Source organism: Pseudorasbora parva, chromosome 9 (assembly GCF_024679245.1).
Source record: "Pseudorasbora parva isolate DD20220531a chromosome 9, ASM2467924v1, whole genome shotgun sequence".
In the NCBI taxonomy this organism is placed as follows: Eukaryota; Metazoa; Chordata; class Actinopteri; order Cypriniformes; family Gobionidae; genus Pseudorasbora; species Pseudorasbora parva.
The window spans coordinates 8,921,986-8,944,298 of NC_090180.1; the positions used below are offsets into that span (position 1 = coordinate 8,921,986).

General features: G+C 37.8%; 1 protein-coding gene across 1 annotated transcript in view; it reads right to left on the reverse strand.

Moving 5' to 3' along the window:
• The window catches only part of pld1a (phospholipase D1a), a 37,561-nt gene that overhangs the window by 7,329 nt on the left and 7,919 nt on the right, over positions 1 to 22,313 (reverse strand). The window contains exons 2-22 of the mRNA XM_067453744.1: positions 20,696 to 20,868; positions 19,996 to 20,165; positions 19,783 to 19,925; positions 17,930 to 18,041; positions 17,059 to 17,124; positions 16,686 to 16,744; positions 16,144 to 16,236; positions 15,631 to 15,783; positions 15,395 to 15,544; positions 15,086 to 15,169; positions 13,881 to 13,962; positions 11,636 to 11,746; positions 11,363 to 11,554; positions 10,986 to 11,181; positions 9,097 to 9,225; positions 8,822 to 8,940; positions 8,547 to 8,660; positions 8,242 to 8,352; positions 7,496 to 7,584; positions 4,774 to 4,887; positions 1,160 to 1,209 (exon numbers count right to left, since the gene is read on the reverse strand). Coding sequence (XP_067309845.1) covers positions 1,160 to 1,209; positions 4,774 to 4,887; positions 7,496 to 7,584; positions 8,242 to 8,352; positions 8,547 to 8,660; positions 8,822 to 8,940; positions 9,097 to 9,225; positions 10,986 to 11,181; positions 11,363 to 11,554; positions 11,636 to 11,746; positions 13,881 to 13,962; positions 15,086 to 15,169; positions 15,395 to 15,544; positions 15,631 to 15,783; positions 16,144 to 16,236; positions 16,686 to 16,744; positions 17,059 to 17,124; positions 17,930 to 18,041; positions 19,783 to 19,925; positions 19,996 to 20,165; positions 20,696 to 20,868 — 2,510 coding nt within the window. The remainder of the gene's footprint in view (positions 1 to 1,159; positions 1,210 to 4,773; positions 4,888 to 7,495; positions 7,585 to 8,241; positions 8,353 to 8,546; positions 8,661 to 8,821; positions 8,941 to 9,096; positions 9,226 to 10,985; positions 11,182 to 11,362; positions 11,555 to 11,635; positions 11,747 to 13,880; positions 13,963 to 15,085; positions 15,170 to 15,394; positions 15,545 to 15,630; positions 15,784 to 16,143; positions 16,237 to 16,685; positions 16,745 to 17,058; positions 17,125 to 17,929; positions 18,042 to 19,782; positions 19,926 to 19,995; positions 20,166 to 20,695; positions 20,869 to 22,313) is intronic.

A 22,313-nucleotide genomic window follows, 5' to 3' on the forward strand; every position in this document is an offset into this window, starting at 1 on the left:
ATTTCAAAAAATAATAATAATAATTTTTTACCCATAACTGGTTTTGTGGTCCAGGGTCACAAAAAAAAGGGAAAAAAAAGAAAGAAAGATCTCCGTATTCCATACCTGTATTCTGTTTTTATTCTTTGAAATATCTTGCTTTATTACACGGCTCTGTGAAAAACTTGATTCTGATTGGTCAATCGCTCATTCCAGCGGTATGTTATTCCCAAATAACAACCGCTGATCCGGGTAATATGAGTTATCTTGACCGGTACTACTTCTATGCTTAACGCTGGCGCCATCTTGTGGCTTAAACAGCCATGGGTTACAATGGAAGACTTCAAAGAAGGTTTCCTTTATAAAGATTTAAATATAGATATTTTTCTTACACAAACGCAACGATTCGAATTAGAAGGCTCTATTAACCCATCGGAGCCACGTGGAGCACGTTATTTGACGGACAGCTGCATTTTTTATGGACTTCAAAAACAGCTGCTGGGATTAACGTTAGCTTGGACTTTTTAAATATGAGTCCGATTGTATTTGTCTGAAAGAAGAATGGCATATACACCTACGATAACTTGAGGGTGAGTAATCACAGGCTCTGTTTCATTTTTGGGTGAACTAACCCTTTCAGCATTCATTTTCAACATTTAGCATATGGCAAATCTTCAGCAATAGATAAAGGCTTAAAACAATTTGGAACTGTAGCCGTTTAATAAGCGGGGTAATGTACACCCAGCCGGTTGTTATCGCAGAATAAACCCCTTCATAGTGATGCAAGACCCCTAGCATCCCTCTGTCGGGGTTTATTCTGCGATAACAACCGACTGGGTGTACATTATCCCTTACATAAAGGCCCTACACAAAACAGGCTTTGCAGGTCAGAGGAATACTGGGACTTCTGTGCATAAATGTCACCTCAACTCAATGATTGGCACACGCAGACAATCAATTACAATAAGTTATGTCATCCTCTTACTAGTAATTATTTAGCACATTTTGAAATACATGTTCACTAGTCTTACATGTTGCAATGCTGTGGTAAACCACAGAGGAGAACTCCCTGCCACCACAGAGTCAGGTTCACATTAAACCATGTCACAATCGCATCATATCGCTCCTTCTCTAACAGCCGACACACAGAAAGAAGAGGGATGTAAACAATCAGACTTACTTTCTTTCTTCAGTTGAGTGATTATGGAGTACTCTCCTCTGTTCATGGTTCTAAAAAAATAAATAAAAAGATATTCAAGCCATGATTAGGTGGGAACAAATGATTTTTCAAATGTTAACATAACATTATAGCAGCTCATTGTGTTCTTTAAATGGCTTGACATTATTATCTTTAGTTACCATGGTATCTTCCAAAAAGGAAGCTTATGAACCAGTAAACCTGCCTTCCCACATGAAATGTGGCAGAGAGCTGCAGCAAATGTATACATATGTATAAATATTGTGATATATTATTACAATTTAAAATATTTGGTTTTCAATTTATTATACTTTAAATTATCATTTATTTCTGTGATGCAAAGCTGAATTTTCAGTGAAATCATTCTAATATTCTGATTTATTCTGAGTGTTGGAAACAGTTCTGCTGCCTAATATATCTGATGAATAAAAGGTTCAAAAGAACTGCATGCATTCAAAATAATAACATTTTCAAATAATATAAATCTCCTTTACAATCATTTTTTATCAGTATAACACATCCTTGCTGAATAAAATTATTGATTTATTTCAAAAAAAGAAAGAAAAAAAAGTCTGACCTCAAATTACTGAGCAGTAGTCTATATTGTTGCTACAAAAGATTTCTATTTTTAAAACATTTGCTTTTTAATTATTATTTTTTTTATTCATCAACGTATTATAAAAAAGTATCTCAGGTTATGAAAAAATATTAACCTGTAAATATACCTGTTTCCAACTTTGAAAATGAATCATCATATCAGAATGATTTCTGAAGGATCATGTGACACTGAAGACTGGAGGAATGATACTGAAAATTCAGCTTTCCATCATAGAAATAAATTATAATTTAAAGTATAATAACTTGAAAACCAATTATTTTAAATTGTAATAATATATCCCAATATTAAAAATGTTTCTGTATTTTTGATCAAATAAATGCAGGCTTGATGAGCAGAAAAAACTTCTGTCAAAAACATTACAAATAGTAATGTGTCCAAACTTTTGGCCTGTACTGTATATTTTAAAAACTTGTAAATAAATCTTGCATCAGTTTTCCATATTTAATGCGACACTAAAGCACTGCTTATTTCCATTTATTTTCCAGACGAATGAAACAAGCATTTAACACTTGGCTGCTGTGCCTCTTATGTGTGTAATGGAATGAATTGGTAAGCTGGCATTGGAAACAAAGGTGCACTGTCTAACTCGGGTCATTATCCTCACATAAGCCACATTTACAATTTTCTTTGACAAATTCCTCCTTTCATCCAAATGATATGCAGAGAGCATGATTGGAAGGTTATCGTTGAGATGAGGATGAATATGCCTGACTGCAGGATGAAAGCAGGCTTGTCTCGTAGACCAGGGTTGTTCGCTCTTCCTCTCTGATAGAGTTGAAAGAAGCCGTGAAGCTGTTTAGTGTGTTGTCAGACTCATTAAAGCTTAATCAGGGGAGGAGAGGAGAGAATGTGTCTGAGTTCACTAAAGAGGAAGCGTTAACTGCATCCCTGGGAAACCAACTACTGCTGTGAACTTATGAATGACACTGCAGAAACTGAAACTGACGGGCAAGTCATGCTCAGTGTACATGACACATTTGGTTTAAGACAATGTCAAGCAAATTTACTGCAGTAACTCTTAATAAATGTCCCTGGTCTGTGATTCAGTACATGTTATTCAGTTGTAGGGCAGCGCAATATATCGAAATATCTCTAATGTCCATATCACGATATGCATATCGCAACAGCCCGCAATATCCGAATGATTTTAATAGGCTACTTCAACATTGTGAAAAGTGTATGTTTTAGGTCGACGCATATAGCAGAGAATAGACTGGGCACACAACTGTTACTTATGTGACTTGCCTGATTCTAAAAATTATTAAACGTAATAACTTGCGACAAACAACTTGCGGCCTCGTGCTGTTTGACACACACACAATGAAAATTGCGCACAAGCCGCCTCTCTGAAAGCGCATGATCCCTTCAGTTTCCTTTCGTTTCTTGTTACACGCTCGAACTGTCAAATACACACAGAATTTAGAGTATACTTGATGAGTATTCATGTAAACTCAGTCGGTTAAGCTTTAAGTGAACGATATCAGTTGGGGAAAGAAACCGAATGCGTGTCAATAGGGTCCGTGCATTAGGTCTTAAAGGGTTAGAATACCCAAAAATGAAGAAAAAAAAGGGCATCGAAAATACATTTTGGTCCAAAAATAACAAAAACTACAACTTTAGCATTGTCTTCTCTTCCATGTTTGTTTTCTGGCTCACATCAGTGCAGTGGCAGATCAATCTGCGAACAAAGATTCAAACTCTTATGAATCAGTGTATTGATTCATGAGTCGGATCATGTGTCTAACTGCTGAGATCACTTGACATAGGCGATCCAAATTCTAAATCTATTCTCTGATTTATAACCATTCAAATCTTTGTTGGCAGATTGAAAACAAACACGGAATAGAAGACAATGCTGAATAAAGTCGTAGTTTTCAATGATTCGGATCGCCAATGTCATGTGATTTCAGCAGTTTGGCACGAGATCCGAATCATGAATCAATACACTGATTCATTAACGTTGAATCTTTATTTGAGGATTGAACACAAACAAGGAAGAGAAGACAATGCTGAATAAAGTCATAGTTTTTGTTATTTTAGGACCAAAATGTGTTTTTGATGCTTCAAGAGATTCTAACTAACCAACTGATGTGACATATGGACTACTCTGATGATGTTTTTATTCCCTTTCTGGACATAGGGAGTATAGTGTGCATACACTTAGATACGCTGTTGGACTAAATATAAAATATCTTAAACTGTGTTCTGAAGATGAACGGAGGTCTTACGGGTGTGGAACGACATTAGGGTGAGTCATTAATGACATCAATTTCATTTTTGGGTGAACTAACCCTTTAAGTTTTAGGCTGATATAACGATATATTACCAAGTCAAGCGAAATGTTTTTGGTATTAAATATTTGCATTACATTTTAGTTTGTTTACATTGATGTTAAAATTATATTTTCAGATTTGTGACATTCATTTTTGCTAAAACACTGCTGGTCACTTTTTTAATATAATTTAAATAGATTTTACATACTAATACCAATATCGTAATGCATCTAATATTGCATTATTTAATATTTAATATTTAGTATTGCATATCGCATTTTTCTTCAATATTGCACAGCCTTATTCAGTTGTTATTTCTTTCATCAAAATGTAATTTAATAGTATTCTCAGCCTCTGAAACAACTTCTTTTCAATGATGTAAGCAAGGCTGCATAGGCAGGGAATGATAATATTGTAAAATAATATTGTAGAATTATAGTATACGATGTTTCACATCTACATGACCTAATCAAATTCTGATGAAAGCAGTCCCAAGTCCCATCCTAAATTGCTTTTCTTTCTTTAATTATGAAATGCAACAGTACAAAAACTGGTTGCAAATACATGTTTGTTTGTTTCATGTTGTCTTAAAATATAAATTAAACAAATGAACAACGCAACGTAACATAACATATAGAGTATGTGTGTGAACTGTGCTACCCTTTTTGCTCAAAGACATACACAGCAACAAATTTCATTCCTACCTGTAGTTGAAATGCATGACAGCCTGGAGTGCATTTCCTCCACCTGTGGTAATGTCTCCCTCAAATCCAGGCAGCAGGGGAGTCACCACATACACACGGAACGTTTTATTCTCCCTGTGACAAATTACAAGAAGCATCAATCCTGATACACCCGTGCAAACATATGCTTATTCTTATATACCCTCACTCACTTCCACTGACATTAATGGTAAAGCATCCTTTCCAACCCATTTCTCTTTAGAAGCATGTCCTTGTGTTCAGTGTGCTGCCTCCATAATTATAAAGTCATTACAAATGGCTCTTCTCCCAGAGAGCTCTTTAAGCACATGCCAACATTGTTGCAGCACACCCAACAGCGCAGTATTTCAGTATTGAGGGCGATGACTTGAATGACTAAATGAAGAGTGGCGTGTCCACAGCCCGTGTCTGGCTCACATCAGTGCAGTGGCAGGTGCTGGCTTCTCATTAGCCGTCAATGCGCATTAAAGACAGGCCTGTCTCTGCAGCTGAGCCTGAGTGCGTGACAGCAGCGGCGAGAGACTCGTGCCTCCTCTAAATCAGATACTTCACAGGGAACTACAGTTGCCAGGACTCCATAAGCATGGGAGAAGGTGGCACTTTACTTTATCTCACATGCTTTCATTGAAGAAGTGAAGCAATACTAATATGTCTGGGTAATATTGATATATATACAGGAAAGATGGGTGTTGATATACAACCCAAAACTATAATCTGGTTGGATAATTGTTAAGCATGTGAGGAGACCTAAAATTCATATACAATACAATTACAATTATAGTTTATCTATTAAAGCTACACTGTGTAACTTTTTGTTTATTCTTAGCTAAAAAACAATTAGTTCTTTCAAAAATATATGTGCTCAATAATGTATATTTACTTCTTTCAAGTAATAAAGTATTCTCATAAGAGTATAATTTGCTATTGAAAATACATAAGGGTGAGGTTTCGAATGCTGGTCGCCATGTTGCCCCCTCCATCTTGAAAGTACATTAGCCAAAGAGGGACATACCCGTAAATTCATGCTTCGCCTTTCGCGTTTTAACACTCGATGGCACCGCGTCGAATGTGAAGAGGGGGATTGCCATGTTAATCTTGGACTAAATCGGCCACCGTAGGAGTTGAACGAAATCAGAATTGAGAGGAACAGAAACTATGTATTTTTGACTTTTTTTATCTTAGTGTGCCTGTTAAGATCTGGCTAAGGACAACAGATGGAAATTAGCACTAGTAGCTAACTCTGGCTTGTTTACAGCAAGTAACCTGTTGTTGATCAATGAGCATTGTCCCTATCAAATAAAGACAAATAAAAATAATAAAAATATTCCCTGAATGGTCATATAACTTTACACCGCTAGATGGGGGAAAATCACACAGTGTAGCTTTAAAAAAAGTTTACATAAAATTGTGTTCTTTACCATTTTTTTATATAAAATTACAATTTCATTACCTTAAAAAAAAACTATAATTGCATCTGGATTTCACATCATTATAAATTTTGTTGTATAAAAAAAATGTAAGTAAATGATATACAATTTTCTCAAATTAATAAATCCACAGTTTAGTCATGAAACTATCCAAGTGCCGATTGATTCTCCTAAAGCTATTGTAGTAGCCAACCAACGTACTTTCTAATCCACATAACCACTTTTTACCGTTCCCTAGCCAGCAAACATTCTACAGCAAGAGGCGAAAACTTGTTTTACCCTCCTCCTCTGCATTCTGACTTCTTTACAATGTTGTTAGTTGGATTCTCATGCTAAGCGTGCCAAAAAACAAACAAAAAAAAACTAGTTGGACATGACCTACTTATGTGCCAAATACACTCCTTCAGGATTCAAACAAGTTTCGTAAAGTTTTTTTTCCAAAGTATGGCCCTGTATGACATCATAAAGGGTGGAATTCCTTGTATGGCCACTTCTCCTGGATAACCTTGTTCAGCTTCCCAAATAACCCATTGTTAAGGAAACAATGTTTTTTTGTTTTTCCAGAGCAACAGTGAAGTTCTCCAAGTGTGTTTGTTTGTTCCAGGTCATGAGTTGAAACCACAGGAAGTGAGTAAAACCGTGTTTTGTTGGCAATCTAATAAGTGCATTTAATGTAAACAACACAAACGTATAGTGAATTGAAAGTTATCCAGAGACGTATTGTGTGTGTCATAGGTGTGTGTTTGTGTACTTGTGACTCTTTAGCTCCCACCCACTGCACGCCTCCACGAGTTCGGCTGTGTTCGGGAAGTAATCTGTACAGCCTTTTATCTGTTTTTATAAATATGATAAAACTAAAGATTCTTCTGAGATATCAAGGAATCAAAGCTACTCTATGGGTACTCAAGATTAACATGAGACAGCCAGAATGTGTGTGTTATGTACCCTTTAAGTATGTTTTTTGAACCTAAGCTGAACAAATCCTTGTATTTGCTCAGCAGCAGCATATCATATCTAGTATGTATGGCAAAATAAACCAATCAAGTACATTCCATGCACTATGCCAATACGATGTCATGACGGAAGTATATGTACAAAAACCTATTTAGTTACAATGAATGTGTATGATTATTACTTGTTTGGTTAGAACTGAGAACATTTAGTTTGAAAGGGCATGATGCTTCTGTACTTGCACATCTCTACTAAGCTCCACTGGTAAAGTGAATGGTGATGATGAATTACAATCAGTGTTAATGCATTAAGATTCTCATACTTACTTGTGAGCTCTGATAATTCTCTCAATAATGGCATCACCAATCTTGTTGTAAACATGTTTGTTATCGGCACAGCTGATGAAGAACTGGTTCTGAAACAAAATAATGAAACAGGAACGATCAATTCAGTTAATCAGGCATGTCACAGAATAATGGCACATTTCTGTAATCATGTAACGTTATTTATATATGAATGAATTTTAGACAGTGGAGCTTCCCCTTGAAAAAAATCCTACAAAACAGACTCCACTAATTGTTTATCATTTTGTCACTGCTTTGCTTTGATTGCATAAACTGCATTTTTTTTAAATTAAATTATATATTTTTTCCTTAACTGAATTTGCCATAAAGACAACTTTTAGTGTTTTTCTGTACAATAAATAAATCTAATTTACCTATATAACAATAGTATTCAGGATTGTGTTCTTCTCTAATTAAATCATGTCCTCAGAGCTAAAGAAAATAATTTTCTATTATTATTCCCTTGAAATATAATTTACAACTGTATACATTTTATTTATCTGTTTATACTTGGCGAATATCCAAGACATGGTTCTTCTAGAATTTCCACTAAATCATTCCTGGCACCTCCCTTGATATGCTCTGATAACCGCTGCATGCCATTCATCAATAATATGAAGCAACTCAAATGTCAGCTGTGTTTTATAACATAACTACAATGGTTGTCAACACATGTGAAGCATATCAGTGAATGCTCACAGGCAGCGTGAAAGTGGGAGATCATGTACCTCAATGTAGATGAAGTGCTTGCTCTTGGCAATGACCTGAATATAGGCATTATGAATGGACTCCTCGTGGTGCTTGATTCCCGCCGACCAGTCTGCTGCTGACCGCAGAACCTGAGAGACCATTTACATTTATGGGCAATTTTATGGCCATTTATGGCAAAGTTACTTAGTGTTCATTCTTTTTTTGTTTTTTTTCAGCAAGTATATGCATGTTCCTTGGAAACCAAACCCATGATGTTCCCTGCGTCATGCTCTAATAGTTACATGTACAGATTATGTTTACTTTACAAATTATGCTTACTCACCTGAACTTTGGTCTGGACAGAGTCTGGCACTTGGTACTTCAGATCATTGCCTGTGCTGTGTGATTTGGGCAGTAGAAACGGGTAGGAGAGTGATCTGTACTTTGGCTTCATTATCTAAAGGAGCAAAAAGTCTTTATTGTGACATGCGAATGCTTCATCAAATGTCAGAGTTTAAAGTTATATCGAAGAAGTTCACAAAGGGTATTGAGAAACCTGTCAACAAAGTTTAAATTGTGTGGGTCATGGCCCAAGCACTGGGGTGTTAAACCTCTCACCTTGGTGAAATTCCAGCGTTGTATAAAGTGCCTGGCCACATCCCTGGCTGCTTTCCCATGCACCACTGAGGAGATGTCATGCCAGGGCATTCTGGGAGTTGTGTACCTGTCAATAAAATCTATAGTCGAGCACAGTGTTAAAAAGCAGGATCGTAAACATCTGAAATGCATTAAAAAGACTGCGTTTAATAACACAATTAACCTTGGATAACCTGGATTAATGATCATTGAAATGAAGAAAACAAAAGCTGCCCGGCAGTAAACGTGTGGCTCACCATCAAAAGGCTTGTCCAGCTGGACCCAGTCTTTGTAGACAAAGTTGCAGTAGTCTTTCCCATGCCAGAAGCGCGTGTTTCCCATCAGCTCTCCCACTCCCGTCTGAAGACTGTGCACTGAGCCACTCTCTGCACACACAAGACATACAAAACTGATCAAAACACTTTTCTCTTTCACACTTTTGTAATAAATCTTTAAAATCTACAAATTTTACTCTGCTAAAATAAAAATAAAAATGTAAGAGAGAAACTAAAGGCATACTGTACACAAATAAACTAAATAAGGCTATGAAATAAGTATGGAAAATAAAATAAATATACAAAAGAGTATAATAGTGTCCGTATAGACCGTGATTTAATTGTAATAATCTTATTCATTTAGGATAAAAATAAGATTTTGATGCTTATTTTTCAGGTTACTGTTACAGATCTGTTTAGAAATAATTAAATGACTGATATCAGACCAAACAAACACACATTTGGGCCAGTATTTTCTCTCAAACATGCAATACATTGACAGCCAATATATTTGTAGTAATATTATGTATATTTATCCACAGTAAAAGGATCACAACATAATCTAAAACTGAATAATTAGAGGGAAACAAAGGATTGGTTATCTTAACAGCAAATGAATGTGACTTTGGTGTAAGAATCAGGGACAAATTAAATCTACCCTAAGGTCAAAGTAATTTAATTTACATTTACATTTACATTTAATCATTTAGCAGACGCTTTTATCCAAAGCGACTTACAAAAAAGGGGAGAGTAATAGAAGCAACGGAACAGACAAGGCCAAAAACCTGTAAGAGCTGTAAGAAATCTCAATTAATTAGCACAATACACAACAATTTTTTTTTTTTTTTTAAAGATAGACATCTACAACAAAAACTCACGTCCGCAAAGTGCCGAACACTGGATTTTGATAGCTATGATAACAACCCATTAGGACTAAGGCTGTTGCCCCAGCTGTTGTCGTTAATGCAGATTCAGTGGCCCAATGGGTTGGTTTTGTATTCTAGCTAAACGCGCAGCAATAGCCATCTACAACAAAAACTCACGTACGCAATATACAGAACACTGGATTCTGATAGTTATGATAACTATGTAACATACCCGCCTGAAGGCACAAGGAAATTTCATTAAAGCATATCTCTTATGTCTAGTCTTAAGCCAGTCTCAAATACACTTAATCCTCTCTCAGACAGGCTGAAATCTGATCTATACGTGTGTCTTACTATGGCATACTATGGCAGGGAGAACAAACAGAGAGAGCTAAACGAAGCTAAAACTATGGGGCACTCGTACATGCTGGGGCAGGGTGTCTAGAACTACACCTATGGTACTATCAGTCAGAGAGGATAAGCATCACAGCACAACCAACAGAGTGGGAAAATATAGACACACAAGGTGCACACTGACTGACACTGACAAGTAACAGAATTTATTACCTTTTTGCCTGATTTACTGATCCTGAAAGTCTAGAGATATAACAGAATTTGAATTGGAAATATATATAAATGCTAATATATATTATTATATGATGTAATTTTTCATTGGTTCCAGAGTAATTAACTTGTTACATGGCATTTACAGCTCAAGTGATTTGTTAAAAAGGATTGGGATGTGGAAATGAACACTCATGAGCAAAACGATCCAGTCAAATTCCATACATTTTAATTACTGTTGCATTATAAATGCGGCATTAGTGTAAACAACAACAGAATTTTCATGTTTCAGTGAACGATCCCTTTAAGAATATTTTTTTTGTTGTTGTTACGGTCACAAAGTATTTAATCATTATCAGACTCGGAGAACTTCACACAAATGAACCACAGGTCAGATTATGGCTGCAGTTTCCGCAAGTTAGTCCCAGTAGAATCTCTTACTGTTCGTGCTGTCGATGCTACTGACGCTTTCAGCATGGTGAAGGCCACGTTGGAGGTGACGGTACAGGCTGAAACGTGTCTTGCGAGTGCGACCGAGGCCTTTTAGCTTGGGCAGGTCCACTGAGTCACCAACCATCGTCCGGCTGCTGTTTCCACTGGAGGACACTTTTTTCCTGGGTGTGGATGAATCCAGTCCCTGAGTCCCAAACCAGACATAATTCCACTTCATTATAACAAGCAGAAACCTCTAAATCACAGTCTTTAATTTCAACCTTCAAAGCCAAAAAATTAAGTTAGGCATGTCATCCAAGGGTGCGGCACAAGTAATGCAGCCAAATCAAGCACGTTTTTGTGTACATTATGATGCTATCTCTAACCTGCTCTATGGCCTGAGCAACAGAACGTGTTACACTTCCCACATCTGTCAGTCGGTGCTCAAAGTCATCCCAGCGGCCATACGCCAGATCAATTCCCCCAACAAAAGCGACTGATTGGTCGATGACAACAATCTTCTCATGATGTGCCCATAAGTACACAGATGAGGACATGTGATCAGGGTGTCTCATAACCTTTAAGAAAGAGAGGAAGAGTTATAATCAACAAGATGTCATGAGATATGCAAAAGCAGACAAAAGACACACACAGCTTACCTTTATGTTTGGGTGAAGGTGCATTAATGTTCTTTTGCTGTATTCACTATTGATGCCGAGTGCCAGCTCCACTTCCTTATACAGCATAACAAAGATCCTCACTCCTTGTTGCTAAAAGTAAATACGTAAATAAATAAATAAAAAGTAAATATGAAAAAAAAGTAAAATGAGCAGTAATAACGATCTGAGTGACTTTTGATGAGGGCCAGAATGTGCAAGGGACTGGGTCTCTGAAATGACAAGGCTTGTGGGTTGTTTCTGGTCAGCACTGGTGAGAATTTACTTTTGTGTATGGGGCTGCGTTAGCCTGACGTGGTCATACTCAATTCTAGTCAGAATACGAGTCTGAAACTGCTCCATTGGGCTGTGATTATGGGGCGTGTTTCAACCGAACCAGGAAAAAAACGTTTGTTGTAAAAACTTGGCAACCCTGTTTGCACGCGCGCTGGAATAAACGATCTTTGCCGGTGTTGTAAAAAAAAAAGATTTTAATGATGCACAGAGTACTTACCCAACATGACAATTTTTGAGAGAAATAGTGAAGGTGAATGCATATACAAACAAGCTCTCCGTTTAAGAGTTGAACAAATATAATCCAAGCCCCTTTGATGACGTGCATGATTATTACTTTACTGTTGATCATCTGTCCATCATTGTCTAAAGCCCGCCCTGATGATTTCATTGGTCCGAACAGTTTCTGTTCGGAGATAATTACTCCTCTATGGATCGATGCCGGTCGAACCGCCCAACCTAAAAATGTTGTGGGCGGGGCTAATTTCGGCTGACATCCAGGCTAGGACTGCGTAACCGCAGACCAATCATAGTGCCTATGATAACCCCTGTTAACTATTAAAAGTGCATAAAATCGGTGTGCAAGCGCTGAAACTGAACCTTGGAGCAGTGGAAGAAGGTCGCCTGATTAGACGAGTACAGTTTTTCTCTTGTAGTGACTGGACCTATCAAACACGCAATTTTTACAATTAAATCTCCTTAAGGACCCAGACAGGCTCATTGATGTATAGTTTCCCACTGTGAATTAGAACCCTGGTGCCCACTCATACACTACAAAAGACACTTGGGCTAATTGTTCTCAAATGAGAGAACCGAACAACCAACAGACACCCAATCCCCTATATAAATGGAATTCTATGTATCCACTAATTCATTGAAAATCTGTTAAATGAATGAACATGCATTTCCCCAGTACATTTTATGTATCATTACTGTTTGTATATTGTCTTTTTACATTGTATAGTGTAATGCATGCTTGATGATGCTCTGTGGAACTTAAAAGCCAACGCGTTAGTAGTGCTTGCTGCTGGCATTCCATTCCCGAACGCTGTTCGCCGTGAGACCTCATCCCCAGCCCCAAACCCATCAAGCCGTGTGGGCTTTCTTCGACCATAACAGAGTCTCTGCAAATTGACCGTCACTTCTGCTCTCAACACAGAAGGAATCGATTGCAACTGCAACACCATCGGACAAAACTATCAAGTCTTTCTCCTGCGACTGTATATGTGGACACTCTTCAACAGCTCAGGCAAATGCAAGTAACGTGATATACAAAATCGCTGTGTAGTTAGTTAAAGCTGTAAACGCCATGGTCAAAAAAGGAGCTCAGGATGCAGGATGCACTGTAGGATGACAACAAAGGGAGTGTGATGCTTTAAGGAATACAGAAAACCATGGGTCTGGACATTGATGTGGATGTAAATTTGACCCGTGCCACCAACCTAAACATTGTTTCAGACCAGGTACACCCCTTCATGACAATGATGTTCCTTGTGTGAAGTGGATAATGCATCCTGCCACACAGCACAATTGTTCAGGAATAGTTTGAGGAGCATGATGAAGGGTTCAAGGTGTCGCCCTGACCTCTAAATTCCCCAGATCTAAATCCAACTAAGCATCTGTGGGATGTGCTTGACCAACAATTTTGATCCACAGCGGCTCCACCTGCATGACTTGATGGATCTGCTGCTAACACCTTGGTGCCAGATACCACAGGACACCTCCGGGGGTCCTGCAGAGTCCATGTCTCATTGGGCCGGCACTATTTTGGCAGCTCGTGGTGGACCAACAGGATATTAGGCATATCATACTGTTTTGGCTCATCGTATAAGTTAAGTATATAAGTTATTAAATAAATATAACCTTATTTTGAAAATGGACACACATCTTTGTATCCAACTTGTGAGCATGGCACCAAGTACAAATGTACCCGAGTAATGTCAAGAGGACTTACAGCCTTTCGTTTCAAAATGCAGTCGAGCCTCCAGCGATTTCCTTCCACCACAGGCCTCTTCAGAAAGATCTCAGGGCTCAGCCTGCACATTACAAACGCAATCATACAGCAGATACAACATACTACAGCAAAATCACACCACCTTTAAAGTCTACATGAAATCAAAATGGACACAGCTTACTTTCTTAATATACAAATTCCTGGTCTTTATTGTTTACATCATTATTATTGAAATAAAATAAAATATTGAAATTCTATAATTTCATTAAAAAAGTAAAATAATATGTCTTTTAAAATAGAATTGCTCTTTTGCTTAAGATACAACTAAGTGTCAAGTGTCAAGGAAGAGAATAGTCATACACCATATTTAACCAGGAATAGTTACAGTAACTATAAACTTAAATGCCAATAATAGAATATTTCATATTCTACAAGTACAACTACATTAAAAACACATTTAAATTGCCAATAATTTCTCTCACTCACACACACACACACAATTGAGTATATTCCAGGAATGATATTTCTGAAATAAGGAAGGCTGAAACTCGACACGAGTAAAATGAGAGATACTGGTCTTGCTGTATAACATACACCTCCTACTCGGAGCCCCTGAACCTCTGCCACAGATTCTGGATGTAGGCACGTAATGTCTACAGCAACACTACCACAGAGCATTACCAAACAGAGAAATAAACACAAAATACCAGTGTCACCTGATTAATGAGTACATTTTTCATGCATGAAAGATCATATTGAATCCAGCCTTGCTTTCAGTCAAAGTTTGACAGTTAACTGTGGCTTTTTTCTTCCATAACCATTTGACACTAAATAAAACTTAACCACTAGACTACTCCAATTTAAACGTATACAAATGGTTGTATACTGATACATTTTCTGGTCATTATTTATCTTTTTAAATAAGCTTAGACTGCCACTGGTGCCCCATAAACAAATACATGCATGTAATTTGCTTCTTCCAATCACAGCTGATATGCGCACACACATAACTACACAAAGTATTTTAGGTTAATTTCTCCGTAAACACTGTGACTGTGAAGTTATCAAAACATTGTTCTGTTTGTTGAAGTGATCTGTCCAGCCTACGATAGCAACATTGGCTCAACAAATAGTGTGAGATGGGCCGAGACTATCTGTCTGCCTGAACATGTTTTCTTCTTGGAAAGTAAACAGTGAGTACATACCACCAGTCTGTAATGAAGATCTCTTCTTTGGCCTCCTCCAGTGCATTGGCAACATCCTCCATGTAGGTTTTGCCATTCACATACCTGGACAATTGAATTTCTTTTTCTTAGTTGTCAGAGATCACAGAGTAATGTTTAATCACTCTTATGTCATTAAAAGCTGTAAGATTGTTTGACTGTATTACAACATTGGACCCCATTGTCTCATTGCATGGACAAAAAAAACTCACCTGAACCCGAAAGTCATAAAGGTATGAAACGACGTAAGGGTGAGTAAATGTTTATTTTTGGGCAAACTCTTAAATATACCATTTAGAGGGTATGTTCTCCTCCTCCCTGGCAAAAGATCCGAAGCGGTGGGTCCTTAAAAAGGCCTTGCCATGTTTCCGGACAAAGTGTTCAATGGACTGACCCCACCACATTGCATGTCTGTAGCTATTAAATTTCAGAATGAGTTTCCTACACAAGACACAAAAACAAACACAATTTGTCTACAAACTGAGATAAACATAAGTGACATTAAATTTGAGATTAAGTGAACAAACCTGGACAAGTTCTCAATGCTTACTCCATGCTTGGTCTCTGTCTGTTTGGAGTCTATTTTGATGCTGAACTCATTGTCCACCAGCAGGACAAATGAAATGGCACCAGTGTCCGGCTTCATGTACAGCAGGAAAGAGTCCTTTACAACAAGCCACCTAAACAAAGAGCACAAAAGAAATAATCATTAGTCTCCATCACAACCAAGAGGTCAAAACTAACCTAAAGTATGCTTGTGTAAAACATTATTATACAGGGAGCGGTGGAAGTCAACTATACGGTGTCAGTTTAATCAGAGAACGAAAGTAGCACGGTATCAGTGGAGCAGAGATAAACAGCATACTAGACTCAAAGAGACTTTACGGTGTGTGTGTGTGCGCGCATGTGCATGCTCGCTTTATCTGAATTGTGTATTTCGCAGATAACACTGCTTTAAAGAGCGTCTCACAAATGTTGAAGCTCAAAGTAAAGAGCACTGCCTCACTGCATGAACGCATTACCTCATATACAATAATTACCTCTTGGACCAGCGGTAGCAGACTTCATTGCGGCCACAGCAGTTCATGCCTGGGATACGGTGACCTCCTGACCTTTTATAAACAATGCCTTCTCTGAAAGATATAGGTTTGTATGAGCAAGTTAAAAGGGTAATCATCATGAAATCCATTAAAAACATTGTGTCATTTCAGATAATAAATGAGATTATAGATTTAATGTTGCAAAAGATTAAACATTTTAGGAGCATCACATGTTTTCATTGTAACATTTTCATGACAAGTACATCCCCTCCCAAATTCTCATGACATCATGGGAACATTTGTGATTTGTCAAGCATCCAGAAACAACATCCTGTTTTTTTTTTCCAAAACATGGTACTTTGTGCTTAACACTACTGTCACAATGAAAAAAAGTAATTAATGTCAATCAATATTAAACTAATCCAGAGAAATCCTAAATAAAGCTTAATTTAGTTTATGCAGTATTTTTCACCCTAAAATTATAAAACAAATAATCAGAGTGAGACAATAATAAAACAGGAAAGTAAAAAGAGTGTCCTCACAAGCCTTTAGGGCCCAAGTCCTGAATGAAGGACAACTGGCTAACATCAATAAACTCCATCTGGAAAAGAGAAACAATTCTGCTTAAAACCAGTGAGACAGAGACGCAGCTTCATTTAAAAGAAGTTACACTAAATCCTCAACTATATTGACCCTTGGAGGGTATTAAAGAGAGTGAAGGAATTTGAGAGAATTACAGATGTCCTTGATTAAAGCTGTTGGAAAGCACTGAGCGGAGAGAAAGAGCTGCACATTAACACGCTCAGGACACACAGTCTCCATCTGTAATATCGATCCTCATGCTGCTGCTTCATTTAAGATAACTCAACGTGAGCTCCATCAGGGACTGAACTCTATAATCAAGTGTGAGCTTACGGTGGCGTGATATTTTCGGTACATTGCCATCCTCAGCAGCTTGTTAAGGTAGTCTTCCAGTTGTTTCTGCAAAAGGAAAACACGTTAGTTGCTTTTAAAAGTTTGATTTTGTTGCACCAGTTTTGGATAATAGTAAATCTCCAAAAATAAAAACGGTATTCAAAGTCTCCAAAATATTTTTGGTGATGGCATTTAAATATGAAATATGAAATCTAACTTTCAATTATTATACCAATGTAATTATACCTTGTATATCTAATCTATACTAACATAGATAATATATAAGCATCATATTTCTTAAATGTTATTAATAAAAGTAGTTATTTATTAAGATTATACAGCATATATAAATTGTTGCGATTTGTATTGCTGTCTATATGCTGCAATTTACAAGTGCTACAAAGCTGAATGTCCTTCTTATTATTTATGAAAGTGATGTTTGCCTAGTAAGTCTAGTGTACTGGCTGAAAGAAAGAGCTGTAAACTAATAAGATGGTTAATTAATTTTTCTTTAGTTTATCTAAAGAATTTCTTTAAATATCTACAAAGTAAATGAAGAGGAAATAATTCAGAAACTCAGGCCATTGATAGTCAGCAGAATTTAGCTTTACTCAACAGTTGGACACTTACAAACTTCATCAGTAGATTATGAGAATATTCTCATGTGACTCACATTTGTAATATGACAACCAGAGTATTGTTATACATGCTCAGATACCAGTACAGTATATCATGTTAATGATGTTGTGTGGGATTGACCTGACCACAGACACACCTTGTGATGATGCAGATTACATCATGCTCAATATTGTCTGTGTAAACACTTCCTGTCAAGGGCTGGTGATGCAGTAAGCATGTTGGAGTGACTCACCCTCCGACTAGACACTTGCTCCTCTCTTGCTAACTCATCTCTGCCTCCCCGAGGCAGTGCAGGCATATGCCTCACCTCGCTCCTCTTTATGCTCTTCCTTCTCTCAGTATGGCTAAAAGACAAAGATATCATAGTCTGAGAGAAAAACAAGGAGTAACTATAGCACAGAGTGAATGGCAAGAATGAGTAACCATACAATTTTGAGAAAAGTGAAACAAAATGGAAAAGAAAGAAAAATCAATCAGAAAATCAACAGGAAAAGAAGGTGTAGAGGGACTGAGAATAATACTTCTATAAGAATAAGAAGAGTAACTGATCTGCTTCCTTTACACCTGGTATTAAAAGCCGTCTAGGACCATTGAATCACAAGAGGTCATGCGAGACGCATTACCGCTTACACCAAGTAGTAGCATGGATCTCTAAAGCATCTCCTGTAACCATTTGTGATCAGTCAACTATATTTCAGGAAGGTATTTTCACAAGGCTGATAGAATAAGGTAGAAGAAAGTAGCTTGCGGATTTATAATCGTGTGATTCTGAGTGGAGCACTCATGATTTACCTTAAAATCTGAGGTAATTTATTCATGATAAACTGAAATGGGAATCTTTACAAATTGAAATATTTTCATGTTTATGTTATTAAATGCCAATCAGTTACACAAGCTGAAATAAACTTGGATTAAAGACACAAAGAGACTATATTTGTGGGATGATGTTACCATTATCTTTAACTATAAACATTATTATTTTTGCCGATATGTTATGAAGGTACCTACCGATTCAAAAAATAACGTGTAGAGTGTTTCAGATGGCCACATGACACATACGATTTTTTTGAATGTTTATTAAAGAAGTCCTTCATGCTCACCAAGGATGCTTTTATTTGTTTAATTTTTTTAAATGGATATTAAGTAGTAATATTGTCAAAGGTTATTACAAATTGTAATAAAGGTCTTCAATTTTAATTTTGAAGACTTCACACACTCGTTTACATTCACTCCTTCAAGTGAACTATATTAGTGGACTAACTTAGGGAATAATGAATGAGGGTTTAGGGGACGATTTCGGATTAAGCCACTGTTGTTTATGGAGGGGTCTTTGAATCTTTGACTCAACTGATTAGTTTAAAGAGCTGAATTACTCAGTAATGAAACACGGTTGAGTTTGGTTGCTGTGCTACGAGACGCGCCGTGGTTCTTGAAACTACTTTCGCTGCTGAAACAGAACAAAAACATTCAATATTAGGTCTAAAATGTAAGTGACTTAATGTTAATTACTTGTATACTGAAATGTCACAAGAAATCAGTGTCATATTTTCAGTCGTGATGGTATTCAGCACTCTTGGTCGTGTGATGTTGCTGAAATGTATATGTTATAAATATAAAAACTCCACATTTTTATTTTACTGAAGTAGGTTACTGAGTTTCTTTGTGAGCTGCACTCATTTGTTTCCATTTCTTCTTGAGAGGCTGCATGATCCTCAACAGCACAACCTTGTTACTGTCAATAGCCTACATTATATATTATGTTATTATTCACTATAAATCGCCACTTATACAAAATGAATGCGTTTTTTTTTGTTTTTTTTGTTTTTTTGTGATTGACGTTTTAATAAGGATACTTGTCCAATCAGGCGAGTAAAATTCTCTTTCACTTGCCCCTTCAAAAAAATCCACTAGTCTCGGACAAGCGGACAAATGTTAACGTCGAGCCCAGCAGTGAGTATGTAGCATTTACACTACAAATGTGATGTGGTAATTTGCATTCCCAAATGTGGTTTGCGTGAACTTCTTACAAAATGTTTTGCATTTAGTGCCATGATCGGACTGCATAACAGGTGTAAACGGTCTGACCTTCGGGTGGGCAGTGGGATCCTCATGAGGGTCTTGTATCGTAGAAGCTCTCTATGAAGCTCCATGAAGTGCTTTTCTTTTCTCTTGACTATCCAGGTGAAGTTCCCATGTTTGAGCTCTATCTTAAACACGGAGGGCATTGCCTATGGACACAGCAGTGATGTGAGACCTGTGACATCTTTCAACATTTTAACTAGTGTGTGCTTCACAGACCTTAGACACGCCTCTGTGTTTGGAGATTTTGAAGCGGTCTGGGGCCCTGGTGAAGCGTTCCACATCTAGGATCTTGGCAGTGATGGGGGCAGAGATCAGATACACCTGCGCTTCTGTCTCTTTAAAGCCAACTGTCCTGTACACGGCAGAGAAAGGGATACAGGAAGCTCCTGTTGGAAAACAACAGTGCGGACTGAGGCATACCAGCGGGTTATATGAGCTCCAGTGTGTGTGTGCTGAATACTTCTTTTGACGTGCCTCATCATGTAACACAGTTGTCCTCACATCACTCCCTTTTACACACATCCCCCACAACCCAGATTCCTGATTTGACAGAACTACTGTAACCGTTTTCCACTTCCTAAATAAAAAATTACTGGCAAAACAAATGCTATTTCTCCAAGCTCACTTGTACTACTAAATTAAATGAATAGATGTATTCTACACACTGATATAAATACAATACAATACAATACAAAATACAAAGCGGCCAATGGGAAAATAATTACAATCAATATTAGCCAACCCTATACCAGGACAGAAAAACTGACAACCTACTTCAATGGATCAACAATCAAATACAATTATCCAAAATACATGCATTGCACACTATACTTCCAATTACAGACAATAATGAATACCAAAGGGTAATACATTAAATGGATTATTTGTGTCTGAAATAATAGTAATAATCATTTACCTGAAGTGTTGAACTCGCTGTCCACCTCTTCAGGTTCATCCTCAGCATCTGAGAACCCCAGTTCCCTGGTGTCCAGGTTCTCCACAGTGTCACTCATGTCTGCTTTTATGGAGTTCCTTCTTATAAGCTTACTGATACATTCAGCACTCTTCCGCCTGTAGGGCCAGCATTGGCTATTTCAACACAAAAACACACACGACATGTCCAGTCAACCCTAAAAATATGGTTCTCAACTAATGTAGAAAGAAAAAAAACAATACTAATATCCTCAAAAAATAATAACTAACCAAATAATCATGCATAATTAAGAATTGCAAACTATATTTTGCAACTTCGTAAACAGAAGGAGAAAATCTTTTGCTGTCAATGTCAAGGTTGTGCTTCCAATTAAGTTTTTGGATCAAACTCATGTGTGAATTTGTAGAAGCTGGTAAAAATTAGTTAGAACCGACGACAGGGTCAGGAGCGGCCAAGGCTCATTGATGTACTTGGCAAGCAAAGGCTGGCCTGTGTGTTCCGATCAAACAGATGAATTAATGTAGCTCAAATTGCTCAAGACATTCCAATGGTTCTGATAGAAAGGTGTCAAAATACACAGTGCATCACAGTTTACTGAATATGGGGCAGCAGAGCTGGAAACCACTCAGGGTGCCCATGCTGACCCCTGTCCATCTCTAAATGTGCCAACAGTGGGCACGTGAGCATCAGAACTGGACTACGGAGCAATGAAAGAAAGTGGCCTGGTCTGATGAGTCACATTTTCTTTTACATCACATGAACGGCCGGGTGTGTGTGCGTCGCTGACCTGGGGAACACATTGCACCAGAATGCACAATGGGACGAAGGCAAGTCAGCAGAGGTGATTTGGGCAGTGTTCTGCTGGGAAATCTTGGGTCCTGCCATTCATGCGGATGTTAGTTTGCCACGTATCACCAACCCTACCTAAGCATTATTGCAGACCATATACACCCTTTCATTAAACCAAAAATATTCCCCGGTGGCTGTGGCCTCTTTCAGCAGGATAATGTGCCCTGCCACAAAGCAAAACATTGAGTTTGAGGTATTTATTTAGCTTCCAAATTCCCCAGATCTAAATCCAATCGAGCATCTGTGGGATTTGCTGAACAAACAAGTCCGATCCATGGAGGCCCCACTGCACAACTTACAGGACTTAAAGGATCTGCTGCAAAAATCTTGCTGCCAGATACCACAGCACACCTTTAGGGGTCTAGTGGAATCCATGCCTTGTTTTGGCAGCAAAAGGGAGACCAACACAATATTAGAAACTCTCAACACCCTTCTGAGCTGTAAATGCCAAACTCTTGTCGGGCCAATCACATCGTGTATAGAGTCGGTGGGCGGGGCCATAATGACGACGGCCAAGTTGCGTTTGCGTGCTTCTAGTAAACACAGAAACTGGCGAACGGCGGCCTTTCAAATCAGCTTTGACCGCGACTCTGGAAGACTTGGAGTTAAGCTTTTCTCTGAGAAAAGAACAAAGAACGGCACTGAAGTCATTCGTAAAAAGGGAAGATGTGTTCGGAGTTTTGCCGACCGGATAAGGCGAATGTTTAATCTGTCAGCGAGCTCTGCTTCACCTTCGTTTCTCTGGTTGATG